The sequence below is a fragment of the Gymnoscopelus braueri genome, assembly GCF_963280865.1.
Source record: "Gymnoscopelus braueri genome assembly, chromosome: 21".
Taxonomy (NCBI): domain Eukaryota; kingdom Metazoa; phylum Chordata; class Actinopteri; order Myctophiformes; family Myctophidae; genus Gymnoscopelus; species Gymnoscopelus braueri.
This window is the reverse complement of record NC_137623.1, coordinates 10,359,426-10,378,983: the sequence shown is the minus strand read 5'-3', so window position 1 is coordinate 10,378,983 and position 19,558 is coordinate 10,359,426. Positions and strand designations below refer to the sequence as shown.

General features: G+C 42.5%; 1 protein-coding gene across 26 annotated transcripts in view; it reads left to right on the top strand.

Annotated features, from left to right (window-relative positions):
- The window catches only part of svila (supervillin a), a gene marked incomplete at its 3' end in the record, with an annotated part of 110,613 nt that overhangs the window by 72,649 nt on the left and 18,406 nt on the right, over positions 1 to 19,558 (top strand). For 14 of the 26 annotated variants that reach the window (XR_013932416.1, XM_080418395.1, XM_080418396.1 and 11 more), the window contains 11 exons: positions 2,394 to 2,526; positions 4,792 to 4,845; positions 6,163 to 6,237; positions 7,072 to 7,122; positions 8,070 to 8,235; positions 9,995 to 10,078; positions 11,673 to 11,759; positions 12,468 to 12,645; positions 12,872 to 13,044; positions 16,634 to 16,789; positions 17,915 to 18,051. Coding sequence is in view for 25 of the 26 variants with exons in the window: in XM_080418395.1 (XP_080274521.1) it covers positions 2,394 to 2,526; positions 4,792 to 4,845; positions 6,163 to 6,237; positions 7,072 to 7,122; positions 8,070 to 8,235; positions 9,995 to 10,078; positions 11,673 to 11,759; positions 12,468 to 12,645; positions 12,872 to 13,044; positions 16,634 to 16,789; positions 17,915 to 18,051 (1,294 nt within the window). The remainder of the gene's footprint in view (positions 1 to 2,393; positions 2,527 to 4,791; positions 4,846 to 6,162; positions 6,238 to 7,071; positions 7,123 to 8,069; positions 8,236 to 9,994; positions 10,079 to 11,672; positions 11,760 to 12,467; positions 12,646 to 12,871; positions 13,045 to 16,633; positions 16,790 to 17,914; positions 18,052 to 19,558) is intronic. The other 12 variants (XM_080418394.1, XM_080418400.1, XM_080418398.1 and 9 more) reach the window with 9 other exon arrangements.

Genomic DNA, 19,558 nt, shown 5'->3' with positions numbered 1-19,558 from the left:
GTCCTATTTGTTTTCTGTGTTTTTTGATGGTGTTTTCTGTGTTTTTTAGCTTATTTTAGCTTGTATTTTGCATGATTTTCTGTACAGCACTTTGTAAACCCTTAACCCTGGTTGTGAAATGTGCTATATAAATAAAGTGGATTGGATTGGATTGTAACCAGTAGCATACTGTTTTACTGTTAAAGCCTTCTATTCTATGTGTGATATATATAGATATAGATATAGATAGATATAACATGCCCAAAATAGGAACACCAAGCTTAATGTGGTGAACTAGTGTGTAGGAAACAACCTCCTATTCTGGACAGTAAAAATGAAGGGACCTGAATGAACTGACCAGTTACACTGACTGACATCTCCAAGTGATGTCTGGTGTAAACGTGCTCATGTGTCACTAGCGTTTAGCTATATTCCAGACGTTCGCAGTATTTGTAAGCGTGGCTGCTGCTAAATGACACGCTTGCTGGCTCTGTTTAGCGTCTCGTTGCTTCACTGCAGAGAGTCTGTGGACACGCTTGTTAGAAACCAAACTGGGAAGACCCTGTTCTTTGTTCACCTCAGTGTTGTGACAGAGGGAAGTAGAGGCTAATGGGAAAAGAGATTCTTGTTATAGCAAATGCTGTATAGAGCATGCTAGACTAGTTGACGGAAGAGAATCCCCCGTGTAAAGAGAGGAACCGCGTGCTATAGACTCGGTCTGTATTCTGGTAATGTGCTGTGACTTTGTTTCATCACGTTAGCATCTGTATATGATTGATGTACTTCTGTCCTCATCGGGGCCAAAATGTCCTCACAGTGTTACAGAAACACGAGTACATCCCTCAAAGTGAAGACGTCTTTTTGGCCTTCACTTCTTGACTGTTTTAGGGTTAGGGAAAGTTGCCATTAGGTTAAGTTTAGGACCAAGGGCAGGGCTAGCCAGGCAATTGTGAGAGTAAAGGTTTTGAGTTTTGCGGAGCGTCCACATTTTTCTCTTTACACATAATGACCTTTTATTTTACAGGGTGTGTAAGTGAAATTGCTATATATACTGCTAGTATAAAATTCTAGTGTTTGTTCAGTATCTCCATCTCTTTACTAAACAGAAAATGCATTCAGGTCACGATGCCAATTTCATCCAATTAGTAGAGAGAACTCCTACAGGATACAGGATAAACAAGTGAAATAGGAAGTGATGAATTTGGAATTGGAACACTATAACATTGAAGCTGATAATGGGTTCTCTCTCCTGATTACATTAGATTAGATTCACTTCAGATGCTCTTTATTGTCACTTAGATGTGCTGGTTAGGTACATACTGTACATTACTTGCGCTCGGAAACTCCACTACAATAAAACATAATAAAAACAACAACCTAAAAACATTAAAGACAGGGCAAAATATCAGTGAAAGTGCAAAGTGCTGAGAGTTATTGCACAGTCACTCTTTCCTATTATTCCAGAGTCCAGAACCGAAAAAAGCGGTTCCTTAGCCTGCCGGTGTGTGCTTTGAGGATATTGTATCCCTTCAACCTTTTGCACTGTAGGGTGAACAGGCTTTTGTGGGGGTGGGTGGGGTCTATAGTAATCCACAGGGATTTGTTGAGGCAGCGCTGGGTGTAGAGGTCCTCCAGGCTAGGCAGCTCACACACCCGCTGATGTTCTCTGCAGTGCGAACGACCCTTCTCAACGCCTTACGGCCTGTGTCCCCGAACTGTCAAATTCATTTATTCCTGTTAACCGAACAAACACTCTGTAGCAATGATTACTATTAGAATATGGAGTTTTAACTTTTTAACAAAATACCTTTTGTTTTAAAGGTTTCATGACGTTCAGTTTTACCACACATTAAAAGTCTTTGTCATGGTCCTTCAAATGTGTATAAAAAGTTTTAACAAAAAATTCCACTCCATTGATCCATGGCAGGTGTTTTTCTCTCACATTTCTAAAGCCTTTTCAACTGCAATGAAAAAAGAAATCTTTGCCTGCGGGTGTCGCTGTTGAGGGATTTTGCCTGTCAATCATCACCTCTGCTCCGCCCCCCCCCCCCCCCCCCCCAAAGGAAAGGATAGGGGAGGGGAGGGGCGAGGAGGAGAGTGGGCGGGATTAATCGCCTGTGACTTCACTGCCGAAGGGTTACTTTTCAGCCTAATTATTCAGAAAACCCCAGACCACAGAAAATCCACTGAATGTTCAAAGTTCAGATTTTTGGGGTGTAATTGAGGTCATAAAACCCCCAAAAAAACATAAAAAATTTTAAAAGTGAAAATGAATGTCATAGAACCTTTAAAGAAAAACTATCCCTTACACCACCTTTTAATATGCGGGTGCTGTCTGTCTGTGAGATTTCTCCAATATCCATCTTCACATATTCCACAACATCTCTCTTTTCCATCATCTTCCCTCCGTCTAGACTGGCGTTGCTGAAGAAGAGTGGTCAGGATGACTGGAGGAACAGGATCAACAAGAAACAGGAAGGAGTGAAGCTGGCGGTGGCCGAACGCCAAGCCCAGCTCTGGGAGGTGGAGCAGAGCTTCAAGAAGAAGGTAACCATCTGATCCGCACATTCAGCCTTTGACTGGGAACGCACAGCAGTGGTTCTCACACTTTTCAGGCCGCGACCCCTTCAAAATGATCATATTTGAAACGGGGACCTCGCCACCCTGTCAAGCACGTGGAATTTTGTAGGCAGGAGTTGAGACATAACATTTAGTTTGACTCGGTTCCACAGATGAATATTGTGAAAATAGGCGATCTTCTGTTGATCGGCCATTTAGGTAATATTTGACAATTTGGCCAATATTTGACCATTCTTTATGGTATAGTTTGTTGATTACGTTTGACGCAGTAATGGTCTTATTTTTCCTTTTCCTTTTAGAGGTATTAAAAAGGTCTTAAAAGTCCTTAAATTGTCACTTTAGAAATTAGTAAAAAAATGTAACAAAAAAAGACATAAATAAGTTTTGTATTATCTTAATGCAGTAATTTTTGAATAATTTGGCCACTCTGTAGAAACATATGTTGTCAAGTTCCCCTGTGTCTGCCTTTTGAAGTCGAGCTGTACACTGTAGGATCCGTAGAAATAATTGGATATTAAATTATCTCGTTTTTTGAGGCAGATTCAAACCAAATAGTTTGGCTGCAGTTGTGGATATGTCTAAACAGAGAGGTTGTGTATTGTCTTTTGTCCTTTGATCTCTGTCTTTCTGTTTCTCTCTTCTGCACCTTTTGCAACACCTTTTGCATGATTTATGTGCTTGCAGTTGTATTACATAAGAGTTATGTGCATGTTCTTGAACAGCAGAAATGTAGTATCTGGTAATGGTTTCAGCATCAGTAGCATTTCGTCGGTGTCGGGCAGAAGCATTGTATCTCTGCATTTCATCTTTTTATTGTGTTTTTGCACAGATTAATAGCCTATTTTATACTTCATATGGCAGTGAAAAGTAGCTAAAATAGCCAATTTACAAGCACACAATGTATCACTACTGTAATGGTATGTAATTGGTTCTTTCAATTTATATCTTTATAAGAAGATGGCTGTATACTTAATTTGCATTTGTTTTGTTTTTGACTAACAACTGTATAACGTCTAACTCGTCACCCAACTTAAGCTCTATATTTTCAGTCAGAGCTGCCTATAATTTTAACCTTACATCTCATTAGACTGCATGTTTCCTGTAAACCTCATCTTTCATTTTTGTTTTCCTTTTTCTCTGTTTGCATGTCCTTTTTTCCTTTCCAAATAAACCTAATTTCCACCCCTGCATGTGGAGTGTGGTTCTGTGTTTGACGTTCTTGTTGTGACTTTTCTGAAAGGGCGGGTTGGATTGGGCACATGACATACCTCTCTGTTTAGAAGTATTCACAACACCGCCTACTGTATCTTTCCATCAACAACTGTTTTGCTTGGCAATTTCATTTATCCGGGTTTGTTCAGCTTAGCCCTAAAGTCACGGTGTTTTCCAACCATTTTTCCAACCTCTGTTTTTACTTTGTCTGATTAATTTTGGCTTCCGGAACACGTTTTCCAATGGGTTTTTATTGTTGTTAACTCCCTTTTGTGGAATATCAGACACACATTGGGTTTGGAGCAGTCCTTTCCTGGCCATTCCCACCATGATTACAAAGTCAAAAAGTGAGAGGAAAAGGCCATAATGTTTTAATCAAAGCATAAGAAAGGTCTCCTTAATCAAGTTCAAGGCCTCGAAATTTGGTTTGGGGAGGAAGGAGAGCCTCTTGTTGTTGTTCTACTTTGTCATCCTCCCATTCAGCAGAGCCAGTGAGCCCAATCACTTCCATTTCCTGTGATGCATCAAAGCAAAGGGACAGTAAGGATGAGGCTAATGAGACTGGAACAGAATGCTAACGGTTACAGTAAATAAAGTCATCCGTTGTTTTGCCCGAGGTTAATGGGCATTCAGATGAAAGGAAACTAATAGTGAGATGATAGTTTCTCTAGCAAGGACCACACCAACAATCAAGATGCGTTTAGTAGATTTATTGAACGAAAACACGAAAAGGAAATGAAAAGAATGAAGTGTGAGACCTGATTGCTGAGATTGCCATCTGCATTGTGAGGAAGCTTTGTAGGGAGTCCGCCGTAGCTGAATGCAAGAGCAAACGGGAGGGAGATATAGGAGAACAGAAGTGATTTGTTTGAGGCGTGGTCCTGCTCCTGAAATTCTACTAATTGGCTGCAAATAGAGATGATGATTGTGATTTTGGGGGGCAATCCATGGTCCTGTTTGTTGGGACTGGCTCTTCAGAACATGTGTACCTTTTCTCCCCACCTGGTCACGTGTCTGTAGGACGATGAAGTGCCCATGATGATCGATGAGTATGATGTGTCCGATCAGCAATGGGTAAGACCAGTATAAGGCCAGAAACGCAGACACACACACACTCGACACTGAGGAAGGGTATTTATCAAGTGGCTCAAAGTCAGCAATCTACAATCAACAGTTTTCTGGAGAGCATACATCCCTTGATAAATATGACCCTCAGTGTAACATAGTGTGATACCCATGTGTGTATGCGTTTGCCTGTAGATAAGGTATAACTAAGTGGTGATATGGTGTTCGTGTGTCCCCCTTACAATCATGGTGATGGTGTTGCATTGACGTCTGTGTGACCTTTTAACACATTGGGTGCCAGAGGTTTATTAAAATATTATACGTTGAGTGCCAGCATTTCTTCCATCCACTTGCGTTATACATTTCGTGCTGTGAGAAGCCCCGACGCGGAAATGCATGTAAACAAAGCGTGCGTGCGAGACGGCGGAGGGTCCCGACTAACGCCTGGAACAATAATATTTCCAACGCGACCCTCCATTGCAGCGTGATCGCCGATCGAAAACGGCTCGTTTCCACCACATTAAAAAGAAATGGAGATATTAAGCTTTTAATCAAGGAGATAACATTGAAAACGCCGACCGGAAGGATTTTTGACATGGAGCCACATCCAGCCTCTTCTTCTCAGAAACTGCTTGGGTGATGTCAAAGTTTCGTTTTAGCGCCCCACGTGGCCCACATGTATAAAAATAGAATTGGGTCAAAAACGGTCCGGACCGTTTTCGGCACTTCTCGTTTGGACCCTCAAAAACGGTCCGGACCGTTTTTGGCATTCAATGTGTTAAGTGCTCTAATCCATTTTTCAAAATCAGGGTTGTATCGAGGCTTTCTCGTCATCGTCTTTACTGTGTGTGTGTGCGACTGTGCGTGTGCTTGTGCCCGCGTGGATGGGAGAAATGGTCTTAAATCAGAGTTTCAGGAGTGATGAGATTTAACTAAAACAAATGGTAAAAGCCAGAACACAATAAAATTATCTTATTTATTCATTTATTAATATGGCGATTTCCATCTCTAAGTTTCTCTAAACTGCATGACTTTGATAAAGATATAAAGAATGTGGGTGTTGTTTGAAACTGGATACGTTGACAGCAACGTTCCCTTCTTCCATTAACAAACCTCAAGGACTGAGACCTTCCCTACCTCCCGTGCATCAGTGAAACCTAATCCCAACAGTCTGGCACACCTCTGCTCTCTTTCCTGTTCTGTTTCCATTCCAGCCACTTCTACTGTTTACTCCGTCCCCATTTTTTGTGTGGGTGTGTGTTTTTGTGTGTTTGTGTCTGGGTGTGTATGTGTTTTTTTCCACTTTCTATGGCCATGCATCAATAGGAGCCAGTCTTTGCCTGTACTTTTTCTCCTGAGCCCCCTGTTCATATTTCTCTCCCTGATGAGCCTTTCAGCCAGGTAGGCATGCGGTTGGATCAGGTGTTGCTGCCTTGCGTATAGCCTGCTGTCTGTCTGCCTGCTCGCCTTCTCTGCCCCCTATAGCTCAGAGCTGACATCCATAGATCAATGTATCAATGTATTATTAATCGTAAAGGCTATGTTTATTTATTTAAAAAAAAAAAAAAAATGGACAGTCGTCGTGTGTCTGTAGAATTTGTAATAAGAGGCTACATGTCAAGCACACTCCAAGGACAGCAGATTTATGACCTTCCTGATGCTTTTTTTTGACACCTTGCTCAAACATGTTTGTCCAAAAATAGTGTCAACTTAGAATCCACTTAGCTCCTTTCGCCCAGAAAAAAAGGTAAAATAACATTGTTTGTTTATAAATGTACGAAAATGGCCAACAATTGTTGGCCATTTTTGTGCATTTATAAATATTAACAATTTTATTTAAAATTTTAACTTTTTTTAACTACTTTTCTTATATGCTTTATTTTGGACACTCAATTATGGGACAAAATATTATTAAATGCCAAAAATGCATTTAAAATATTGTGTTCCATAGGGTGTTCCTAAAGAAAGTTTCAAATACATTCTTGGCCATTTCTTGTATATTTTGTATGAGTATCCCACCCGCACTATACTTCTGCACCAGCCTGCTCACTGCTTTCCTCACTCTTTCAGAGCTCTGATACATGCCTATGAAGCCATGTAGCATGACAGCCCCACATACTATAGCCAACGATCTACAGTATATGGCTGCTCTCTCATCTCTCCTCCTTATCACTCTATCCTCATCCCTCTCTCTTCCATCCCTCGTCCTATGTGTCGCTCCCTCTGGTCGTGAAGGCCGCCAGCTCCCCCAGCGAAGTGGATGAGAGGCATCCCTGGAGGCGGAAGGTGACTCCCACACCTGTCCAAAACTCAGCACTTTATTTAACTTTACAAGATTGAAGTCAAACAACGTTAACACCCCAAGCCTTCTTGCAGTCCATGCACACCTGTTGAGTTGTCCAATTAATTAACAATGAATCGGAAATCCCCAGCTGCTCAGAGATTTGTGTCGCACACTGTTACTAAATGACGTTATTGTCGCTCTGTGTCAGAACTCGTCTGCTTGTGTCATCGTAATTGTCTGCTTGTCTCACTTAAACTTAAAGGAGAATACCGGACAAATTAAGTGTTGTCTTTGATGTCTCGTTACTCACCTATCGACGTGAAAAGTGGCGTTCTTTTTTTCCATAGATTCCCCTGTCGTCATTTTTTAAACCCCCTCCGTTGTCATAATGGGAGCGCGTGGGTTAGGGAGATTCGTCTATTATAACCAATGGAAAGTTGTTTTTTTCTCTACTGCTAGTCATTGTGGAGTCTCATGATAGTCAAACATGCGCTGAAATTTCCTGCTAGGCCACCGTTAATGGCGAACGACTTAACACTGGTTGCTTGTTTCCAGAACCTGGCAACACGAGTTGCCAGGTTCTGGAAAGAAACAAGCATCCAGTGTTAAATGGACACTTAATTTGTCCGGTATTCTCCTTTAATGTGAAGCAATAAAACGGCAACTTGTACAATTAGTGTGACTGATGGCTTTTCCACTTTCCGTCTGGCTGTGGTGTTGTTGAATGACATCATCAGCAGAGAACTCAAACCAGGCATAATGCTCTGAATGTTGGGAAGGGGCTGCTTTTGTGTTCTATAAGGAAAGATGCGTCTTTAATGCCTTTGTGATGCTTGGCTACTGTGGAGTCGTGTGATCGTGGCCCCACTTCTGAAGTGTTTGTGTGACCGTGACGTCGGTTTTCTGGAGGGTTTTGTAATGTCGGCGCCTTGTTTCTCTGCTCCTCCAGCAGAGGATAGCGGAGGACGTGGAGAGCCAGAGCATAGAGGCCCACATGTCCATCCAGGACAGGAAGCAGCTCATAGTGGCCCGAGAGGAATCCTGGAAGTCCAGGGGCAAGGGAGCGGCCAACGACTCCACGCAGTTCACTGTGGCCGCGCGCATGGTCAAGAAAGGTCAGTCATTCCAGTCTTTGATGACAAAATATAGGGTATCACACTTTTGAAGGCAGGAAGAGACACACACACACACACACACACACACAAACACACATCGGCAGCAATAAAAACGGGCAGTGTTAGGGGTGGCTAGGGAATTCACGAATAGTGATTTTTAGCATTCGAATTATTCGACCTATAAGTATTCGAATATTCGATTAATCGATTTGATTATAAAAAAATAATAATAATAATTTAAAAAAAAAAATTTTTTTTTTTTTTTTTTTATGGCATTGATGACTCGACTCAAGGAATGCGAGTTGACGTCACACCAGAGCTCACAGCTGCGTGTCTGCTGTAGAAGCCACTAAAAAAAAAAGAATAAAAAAAAAATAGAATAATCGAATAGTGGTTTGATAGTCGAATAGTCGGTTTGATAGTCGAATATTCGACTATTCTGTTAATGCCCTAGGGGTGGCGCCGGAGTTCACAGGGGGGCCTTGTCTGTTTGGAGGTAGTCCACATTTTGAAACTTGAAGCACACTAATAACATTGTTAAAAAGATGTTTCAAAGGGTTTAAAAAAAATGCAAAATTATACGATCTAAAGGCTCACAACATGGCGCGATACGATGTGTTGTGATCTTGTGCATCAGCCAATTTCATTATTCGTCATACGCGTATAGAGCTTAAGTGGTTAACATGTCTGAAAAACACAACTGTGTGCGTCCGTATCGCCCAACAAATTTCAGCAAATGTAACAATAACACTGATTCTGATTCTCAGTTTTGTCAGATGTAAGAAAGATGAAAGGGGGGCTCCAAGGGAAAACGGGTTGAGAACTACCGCAGTAGAGTGACCATGACGTTGGCCCACAGATCAGTCACATTACCCAGAATCCCCCTTACCATTTCTCCTAACTGCCACCCACCCCATCCAACAGGCAACTCAAAGTGGTCACTGTGTGGTCTTTACTCAGACAGGGAATGCTTTAATGGCTGGCCTGTTAGCCTATTTAGTGAGGGTCCAGGAGAGAGGGCCAGCTGGTGGTGGGTTTGTGTTCAGAGGGGGTGTTTGGTTGGTGGGCTTAGCAAAGGAATTAGCAGCATGGCTAATGGAAAACGGACATATACTCGTTCAATTCCGGCCTAGCTAGCTAGCTACAGTACCATAACATAACATCTGACCAGATAGACATTCTTATATTATAGTACATTCTTTCATTGTGTTGATTTGATGCAAAAGATATAAAAGTGAAATTCTTCATTTATTCTTATTTATTCTTCATTTCACTGGGCAACCTCTCAAATTTCCTGGACCGCACTGATAGGTCATCTTAGAGCAGGGATCACACAGCACAAGATCTATTTTTTGTTCAATGTTGACTGACCCACAACATTGCTTTACTGAAAAAAAACATGAACAACTACTGTGTTCATCCATTATTTAGTGTGCTTGGTGAAACATTTGCCACCTGAATGCTAGAGTTAGCTCTTGAGAGTGTAACATTTTACACTCTCAAGAGTTAAAGATCTATAAGGGTTCATTTGATTTCCAACTCTCCATCATTTAGCTGGGGACCACCTGGAACCCCCCTCAAGGACCACTGGTGGTCCCCGGACCACTGGTTGAGAACCACTGCTCTAATTCATGAAACTTAATTCCGAGTGACTTTTGCAGGTATCGATCTTTTGTCATCAATGGTGGTATGTAAATGTTATACACAGCAGCAAATCATAGTTATTGACTGTTTTTGTTTACGTGTGTTTGTGTACCAGGGTTGGCTGACCCCTCTGCCCTCCAAACTCCACCGCCATCCAAACCCAAGAACAACACTCCTGCCATTTCCAAGCCTCAGGACGGTCAGTAGTATCTCTCTCTTTCCCACACAGTCTATTTTTAGCTATTTATTTATAGCTACTACGTCACGTGACATCATTTCATAATTTGCAGGGTTAATTGAATACAGCGGGACAGGTTGTCCTTCCCTTAACCACTTGAACCCTAGCGTGCCATAAAAGGCAAACATGAATGAAAATAGACCAAAAATAGCAGATCTACAATCTTACAACACGTTGCAATGCGACCGCTGGAGGACCCCAGTCAATTAAGTATATAGGGTTTAAGTGGTTAATCATTATGACTTTAGTATTTCACTGTCACCAGTCATGCATTGGCCACAACGGATTTTACACACAGGCCCCTAATTCAATCTTCCAATTTGATTTATTGTGCACAGGTTTGGTGTGACTCTTTAATTCAGCATGTACTGTGTGCTCTACTGAATGCGCCTCATTCATGAAACCTCTCTTAAATTCTACTTACTTTTGTTCTTGAGAAAAGAACCTACGAAAGGCCAACATTGTATTCATGAAACATGCACAGGAGTGTGAGCCCTAGGTGTACCAAATTATGAATCCCAGTCACTCCTTAACCCATTAAGACCGGGGACGCGTCTGTGTCATTTTAGATTTCTTTGGCTATTCAAAAATATCAGATATACAAGCTCATAGCGCGGCACCGAGTGCCGCGCTATGAGCTTGTAGATCTGCTATTTTTGAAAAAAAGTGAAAAAGTATTTTTTATATATTTTTTTTTCAAAAAACTTTTTGGATTTAGATTTTTTTTTTTTATCGGCCTCAGGCCTCAATGGGTTAAATGAATGCACATGCCTGTTGATGTTGATTTGCATTAGTATACATCATTGTGTGACATAGCGAGTGCACACACAGTGCTGTGAACTCTCTGGCTGCCAAGAACGAGTTATCACGAGTATTTTTCTGAATGCCCTGGCTGCCAAGAACGAGTTATAACGAGTAAAAAAAAAGAAAAAAAAAGTACTATAATCAATCTGATGGTATGCACGTTTCGTGAATAAAGCCCAGTGTCTTATGTTTGTGGTTCCCAAACATCATTTCGGCACTATGTAATGTGTTGTCTTTGCCCTTTTGTTTCTTAAAGATGTGGACGAGAGCTCTCAAATTGAAGGTGTATTCTAATTTCCTTTGGTGTTGTACCTTGTGCATTGTACATCATCATCATTAAAGTAACGAACGTCATAATCAGTCACCAATAGTGATATTTCTATCTGGCTACTAATGGCTGATAGAATATGAAAGCTGTTGGTCTTGCCTATAAACATGCATGATTTGTACTACATTGAATGTATTAAACATTCTTGTAACATGCTTGTGACTGATAGCAATGGCCTTGAGATAAAAAAAATATCGTATTCATCTGAATGTAAGTGAACATACGGTATGTGTCTAGTCTACCCATTCTCAATAATTGTTCAGAAGTCATCGCTGTGTGAAGCACAAGTGTCAAACATGACTTCTAAACAATAAAATATCATAACACTGGTCTGAGTGAAGAAAAAAAAACGTGTTGCACCTATGTGGGTCTAACGTGTGTGTCTTAACGTATGTGTGTGTGTGTGTGTGTGTGTGTGTGTAGAGATCAAAGCCATACCAGACTTAAACATGGAAACAGACAGAAAGCTGGACAAACTGGAATCCTTCCTGGGCAAGCTCAACAATCCAGGTCAGTATTGTCTGTGTAGTGTTGATAGTTGATAGTTGATATCATGTGGTGTAGAGCTTCTCGCTGGAAAGGTGACCCTTGGTTCAAATGCCTACACCCCATTTGTCAGGTGGTGGAATGGATATGATGCTGAGTGTCCAACTTTTTGTGATCATGTGGACTCGGTGAGCAGAAGGTTCTTGGTTCAAGTCCAGGCTGTGGCAAAGTGTGTAGAATGTGACCACCGTGTTCCCTCTAGTCTGCACACAATCTTTATGAGGTGTGATCAGACTGTCAACAGTCTGATTACACCAGCTCAGTGACCTTGTGGTTAGAGTGTCCGCCCTGAGATTGGGAGGTCGGGGTTCAATCGCAGCTAGAGTCATACCAAAGACGATAAAAATGGTACCCGATGTTCCCTGCTTGGCACTCATCAAGGGTTTGATTGGGGGAAAGTCCCTGTGACATATTAGCATCATGTCCAGGGGGTGTACTTGTACATCAAGCCCGCTCACACTAGAAAAACAGGAGATCCTGACCTTAAGGCCCCATGGCTCGGTTGGTTCCCAAGGCTACTTACTTACACCTCTGGTTTAAGTAGTGATTTGTCACTGAGATTAGGGTCAGTTTGCCTCACTGACACACAGAATTATGTATGTATGTCGTGCAGAATTATGTATTTACTGTCCCATTCCTCACTAAGAGAGCCTAGTTTTTTTCTATCCACAGTTTCAGGACTGCCTGAGGCCACCATCACAGTGACTGAGAAGAAGGTAAAGGAAGTGATGATGCTGGAAGATGAGACCTTCTCCAAGTTCTACCGCCAGGTGGACGAGTTCCCCACCCTCACCAGCAAGGTGGCGATAGACGATGACTTTGATGCCATCTTCGGTCCTCAGACGCCAAAGTAAGTACTCGTGACTAAAAGCTGCTTTGGTAAACAAAGTAACAAATAAACAAATGCAGTGTTTGATGGTTAACATTTGGTTTTCCAAGTTTATGAATCACAGTTTCTCTGCTCCTTTAGATGTTGTGAGGGATTCCAAGCGTACAGTAAGTCAATGTCATAAAACCTGCTCTCTGTCAACGATGACCCTCTCACCCGACCCTTTGACCTCTGATCCCATTCACAGGCTGACCTCAGAGATGGTGCAGCACAGGCGAGCGGTGCGACCTTCCCGCAATGTCCAGGCGTCCAAGAACCCTCTGAAGATGCTCGCTGCCAGGGAGGACATCAGACACGAGTATATAGAGCAGAGACTCAATGTCGGCCTGCTGGAGAGCAAGAGGATGAAGGCTGAGAAGAGTGAGTGAGGATGGATTGATTCTTGGGTGGAGTGGCTGTATTCTGAGTAGATGAATTCTTTACTGGATAGATTCTGGAGTGGATGGATTCTGGAGTGGATGGATTCTTTAGTGGATGGATTCTAGGGTGGATGGATTGGCTATATTCTTGAGTGGATAGAGTGTATGGATTGATCTGGAACAGGATAGTGGGAAAAAAAGAAAATGCTCTGCTAAGTGATCAATTGATTTAGCTTAATTTGATCAACAATAAATGATTACCTCAGCTTTTCTTCTAATCTGATGACACCAAGTACAAGTGAATGGATGAAAGGTGTGATGTACCAATACTCAAGTTTAATTTGCTATTTGTTTTGTATCCTATACTAAAATTGGCTTAAGGGAGGGCGGGCCGGCCGGCGGATGGGTGGGTGGGCGGGTGGGCGGACCTCTGTCGTCACACACATGTCACCATGACTCAGCCATAACCAATAAGGAGTTCACAATGCAGTGACGCCCAAATATTGAGTGTGTCGTCTAACCTCAATATGTCGTCATGGCATCAAGCGCAAACAAATCAGTCAGGTCCATATGGGCACAAAAGGGGTCATGCCCATATATGGGCATTTACTGATGACAGCAGGGATCTCATATATGGGCATAAAAGGACTGATGTCATGGCAGGTTAAATGACAATTCCGGTGGTCTTTTCAAACTGCTTGAAATCACTGCCAGAATTTACAAAAAGCAATCTGGTGCAATTAGAGAGACGTTTTTGCTTGTTTACTTAACTATTGTAGCCGTCAATTACATCACCCGTCACTGCAGAACCTGGTAATATGAAAACGTTCTATGAATACCTCATATATACCATTAATCAATTCATTGAATCCGGCCAAATTATACAATAATTATTTATAATTGTTCTGTTTTCCTACTTAAAAAGCCCCCCATTCGTTGCCAGTCAAAAGGGAATTTGCACATTTTAAATAAACTGTAACAGATGTTTTGTTTGCATCCACATTGAACCTTTATTCAGTAATTGTCAGTTTTTTGTTGCTCTCTGATGTTCTCTCTGTGTTTTGGTGTGAGAGGTCACTCAGCATGTGTGAATGTGGTTTAAGAAACGTCTGCTATAGAGATTTGACATGGCACAAATAAGATGATGACAGAGAGCCTTTGTGTGAAAGCACAGCCTCAAGAGTTCCCTTGATCAGGTTCAGATTCACTGTAATCGTTAAATACAATAACTGAGGAGTTAGTCTGCACCGACCTCTTAATGCTACAGAGCTTCACAGTTTACATGCTGACAGACACGGATGATAGAACGGTGCGGGGCATTCTGTGTGTGTATAGCACAAACGTTTTCAAAGTGGGGCCAATTGGAAAGGAGAGGACATTTTATTAATTAAAATATAAAATGTTCTATTTCAATTCATAAGATTATTGGGCCATTTTAACCACATTTTAACCTGACATCCCCATTTTGGGTATTTGTAATTTATTTTTAAAGTACAAAAAAAGAAAAAGGAGATAATAGCAACAAGCTCACAATGCGTCATGCTTGTAGATTATGCTTTTTTTTTGCTATTTTCTTTTCTTTTTTTCCATTTCGCAATAGTCAGAGGCTATAGTTATTGTCTCCGCCAGGCCGAAAGGCATGGCGAGAGAGTATGTTTTGCCCCCTGTCCGTCCGTCCGTCCGTGTGTCCGTGTGTCTGTGTGTCCGTCATTCTGTCTGTGGACAGCTAATCTCCGGCACCGTTGGCTTGCTCGCAGTGAAACTGTGCACACACACTCCCTGGATGCCACAGCAGAACCTCTGCCCCAAATTTTTCACATGGGCCTTTTTTAGCGCCACCAGGAGGCCGATTTGTGCAAAACATATTTTTTGACAGTACTCCTACAGATTTTGTCCAAAAGTGCTCCGTTTTGAACAAAATGCCTCAAATCATGAACACAGCATGCAATTTCCTTGAAATTTTGCACGCATATTTCCACTATGCCGAGGAAGAAATGCCACTTGAACATTTTCTAATCAGCCTCATGGTGGCGCTATAACAGGCCGATTCGTGTTTTTACCTATAACTGCAACGATCTGTGTAAAACTTTGTAAGCGCACTCCCTAGAGGTCAAGGAAAAACCTTTGCCCTGCATTTTTCACATCTGGCTTTTATAGCGCCACCAGGAGGCCGACTTATATTTAAAAAAATATATATATTACTCCTTCCGATTTTATCCAAATTTCACGCAAATCGGTACACATGATCTCTATAGTCATGTGATCAAGATGGACGTGTTTGATTTTTCATATTTTTTCAAACTGCACGCACATTCACACTATGTTGAGCAAATGTCACCCTTTTCACATTGGCCACCAGGAGGCAACAATAACCTACCTGACCTGGCGGAGACCGGTGCTCCGAGGAGCACATTTTCTAGTTTGGCATGGAAAGGTTTGAGAACCCCTGGTATAGCAGACTTCATATCACCTAAAATATTGACCTTCAACATTCATTGTCTCATACATTGCACATATTTTTAAATGAGTTCTCTGCACTATTAAATTACTATGAATTGCTCCATAAACATTCAAACCCAATGGGACATTGCATATAAATGCTGCTAAACTGTCCTACATTTGGGACTGCTGTCAGTTTCCTGCCATTATGCAGGGTAATCCTCAAAAGCTTGCCATTGTTTTTCTACCATTGTAAGCTGCACATGGTCATCTACCATGTGCGGGCTGTTTTTAGAGTGACATCACTAAAGTCACTAATGTCAAAGGCGTGTTGCTCACAATTTCCTCCAAACATCTCCGGTGAGAGCAATAAAAACACAGCTTAAAACGACTCTATAGTGCTTGCTGACAGAATGAAGGCCGCGCTTGTGCCGGCTCTGGCTGCCCTGAGAGATTGTTGCACTGGCTGTGAATTACCACACTATTGTGCAATGTTTTATCTGTTGGCTGACTGTTACCTTCGGTTATAAATATGCATACAGATTTATTTATGTTGTGTAGAGGTGATAGAATGTGGAGACTAGCCCAACTGCAGCCAAGTCTTTTGGGCACAAAAAATCATTCCAGTTCAATTCTGTATGTGGCTGAGAAAGATAGTATCATCTTATTCTCCTTGGAAAATAGTGTATTCAGAGATCAGATGCATTTATTTATAGATTGTTATGTATATATGTGTGTGTGTGTGTGTGTGTGTGTGTGTGTGTTATCCTATAATACAATCGTGAGTCGCGTTCATGCGCGACGGTATACATACAGGTTTGTATGGCTGTATGTACCCCCGCGATGTATTCGCAGGGGTCCGCAATGTATTCGCGGTGGTCCGGGGACTCCCAGGGGGTCCGGGGACCCCCGCGGCAACATTATTAACCACGTTAATAACAACAGTTCTGCACGTGGCCCCATGCGGTCTGTGTGTCGTTTTCCTTACAGTTGCCAGGTTTAGCGAGAGAAACAAGCAACCAGGTTTAAGAAAACAAGCCCAAAAAGAAGCGAGCCCTTCGCCCCGCAGTGTTTACAATGTCAGTCTGTCTGTATCTGTGTCACTTTATCTGTGTCATGACCCCACTCTCTCCCTGCCCCATGTGTTGCAGTGAGCAAGAATTCCGGGTTTTCCGAGGTGGCTCTGGCCGGCCTGGCCAGTAAGGAGAACTTCAGCAGTGTCAACCTGCGCAGCGTCAACATCTCCGAGCAGATGTCCAACAACAGCGCCGTGCCCTACAAGAAGCTCATGCTCTTGCAGGTCAAAGGTCAGTTGACTGACCCCCATGGCCCCTGAACTAACAGATGTGTACCGACACACAAAACACACAGGGATCCATTCTAGGTATTGTCTCTAGACGGGATTAAAAAGCTACTGTAAAATAAGTGTTGCTATGGGCATAGATCAGTCAATGATGACAAGCATGATCCCTTTAATCTGGCCTTCTAGGGGTATACTGTAATACCAACTGTTATCACCTCTTCCATCTTGCCAACAAGCTGTCTTCTCAGGCATGGATGATGAACAGTGTTTAAAGAAGCAGTGGTGAACGATCGCACGCCTTACAGATTGTTGTGCCAACACACACTCAGGGGACTGAGTGCTAATTATCTGTTACCGTACTGATAATGACACCTCTGAGGCTGTCACACTGCTGAGAAATATCTCCTGCACTGCCCTAGAAAAGGGAAATTGAGGGCAGTCCCCTGGAAGAGACATGCTGGAAAAGGCATCTTGTTTGCTGTATGGATCAGTAGATTACTGTAGCTAGACAGACAATGCAAAGGCTAACCAAGCAGAACAGTCGGCAAATTATCCGTTTGTTTCTTGCCGACGTTTTAGATTAGCTTAATGTCCCTTGGCTGTTTACAAGAATTCCCCTTGTCTGGAGAATCCAGGCTAGTCTAGCAAATCACACTGGGTCTGTTGCTTATGGGTCATCAAGCTACTTGTCGCAAACCTAATTTCTGAGTTCGAGCAAGAGGGGGAGGGGGATAATTGGCATTTTTTGGAAAAGCTTTGGAGGATGCTGCTTCAAGGTTGTCCCCTCCAGAGGATGTCTAAAATGGGAGATGAGAGAAACGGTCTATTCTCGTGTCTCTCCATCTCCACTGTGGGTGACAGCTGCAGTCCTAAATCACGTCCCCACTCCAGGTCATTTCACTATCTATCCTGGCTGATCCAACCTCTCCAGGCCTGCTCTATCCATAATCCCAGACCAAATCCACTAAATCAGGGGCTACCTCCTTTATTGTGGGGGTTTAACTATTCCAGCCTCATTGTAGTAAACAGTTCCTCCCGACAACTTCTGGCATGTGACGATCCATCATCAAGTGATAAGCCACCCAGTCTGTCTCTCTTTGTGGTTGTTTGTGTCTGTGTGGAACACCAGGCCGACGGCATGTCCAGACCAGGCTAGTGGAGCCCAGAGCATCATCCCTGAACAGCGGAGATTGCTTTCTGCTGTTGACCCCTCATCACTGCTTCGTCTGGACGGGAGAGTTTGCCAACGTCATTGAGAAAAACAAGGTCAGTCTGACTGTAGAGATAGGCGAACATTCTGCGAAAATAGCAGATCTACACATGTGGCAACGCACCGCGGCGTGTTGTGAGTTTGTAGATCGGTTATTTTCGCCGAACAGATTTGATGTAGAGGGAAAGTTTCTGGGTACACTGGTTCACACGTTTCAGGTACAGTAGCAGTGCGTAGTGTGTAGTTTTGTGTGTGGTCCAACACACTCAGTCGGTGAGTGGCTCTAACGTAGCTTCACAGCCTTGTGATGACGTGTCTTAAATACCGAGGCACACTGACACCGCTTTAAAGGGTCTGTTATTGATGGGCTTCACGTGCAGGAATTATACACTGCTCTGGGAGGAAGTACAGGGCGGTGTGTGTGTGTGTGTGTGTGTATCCCTGTCATGTGGAGGGAAGTGAACAGCTGCAGGAAGCTCTGCTCAGTCACAGTGACCGAGGCTATTGTTCAAAGTTTGCCTTGCCAGATGACTGAGAGGGTCATTGACCTCGATCTGAGTATACGCCTCTTTTCCACTGCACCATAGAACGGTTCTGCGAACGGTAAATAACTGCTCCAATTATATTTCCATTTGCACACCGTTTGCCGCTTGAACCATCTGAACCCCAGCATGCCTATTCTGGGGCTAACATTAAGGCAAAGATATTTAGTGTGGAGCGAAAACAAGAGACGACCTAGTATAGAGCCCTTGGGAACCCGGTCAACTATGTATAGGGTTTAAGTGTTTTAATGATCTATGTATTCAATTATTAGCTTTAGGCCCTGCGGTGGGAAATCACTCCAAAGGCTGCTCCAAAATGCATGTATTTACTACTGCTAGACAGTTGAGGAGAGACGATTGTTTCCAAATCCACCACTATTCATATTAGAATACAGCCGTTGTCAACTATAGATAATTAATGATATGTTATCACATGGTTGATTATAGACTATTCAGGTAAATAGCTCAAGTTCTCACAATACAAATAGTTTTGTATAAAATACAGCCATTGATCAGCGCTCAGCAAAGCACCTCCATGGCGACGCAAAAATTAGGGATCTGGTAAAGGCATATTTTAATATTGGTCTGTAATGACTATATCAAGCCCGACCAATTAATGCCTGATCTGAAATGGGTTTATTGTTTAGTAGCGTAGCATTGTTTATGTTATCACTGTAGTGTTTTGAAGGGACGTTTTAGTCCTGATCCCAGGTCCATTACAGTGGGAACACAAATAATAACATATAATAAGTGGTTCACACCACTCCGTCATGGAACGGAGTGGTGAGACTCAATGGACTGGTCTCAGAATGGTGGTGGAAAAGAGGTATTTTCAGAGCTCTGATCAGATCAGTGCAGATTACAGGTCTATCAGAGACAGTGGAAGTACACGGTCAGTGTGATGCTCAGGAAGCCTGCTACTGATCTAGGTTCAGATTCTTTGCCATTGGTGTCTTCATGCATTAATCCTTAACTGTAGATTCTGTCACTACACTCTGAATTAAGAGTTGCACTCCAAAGC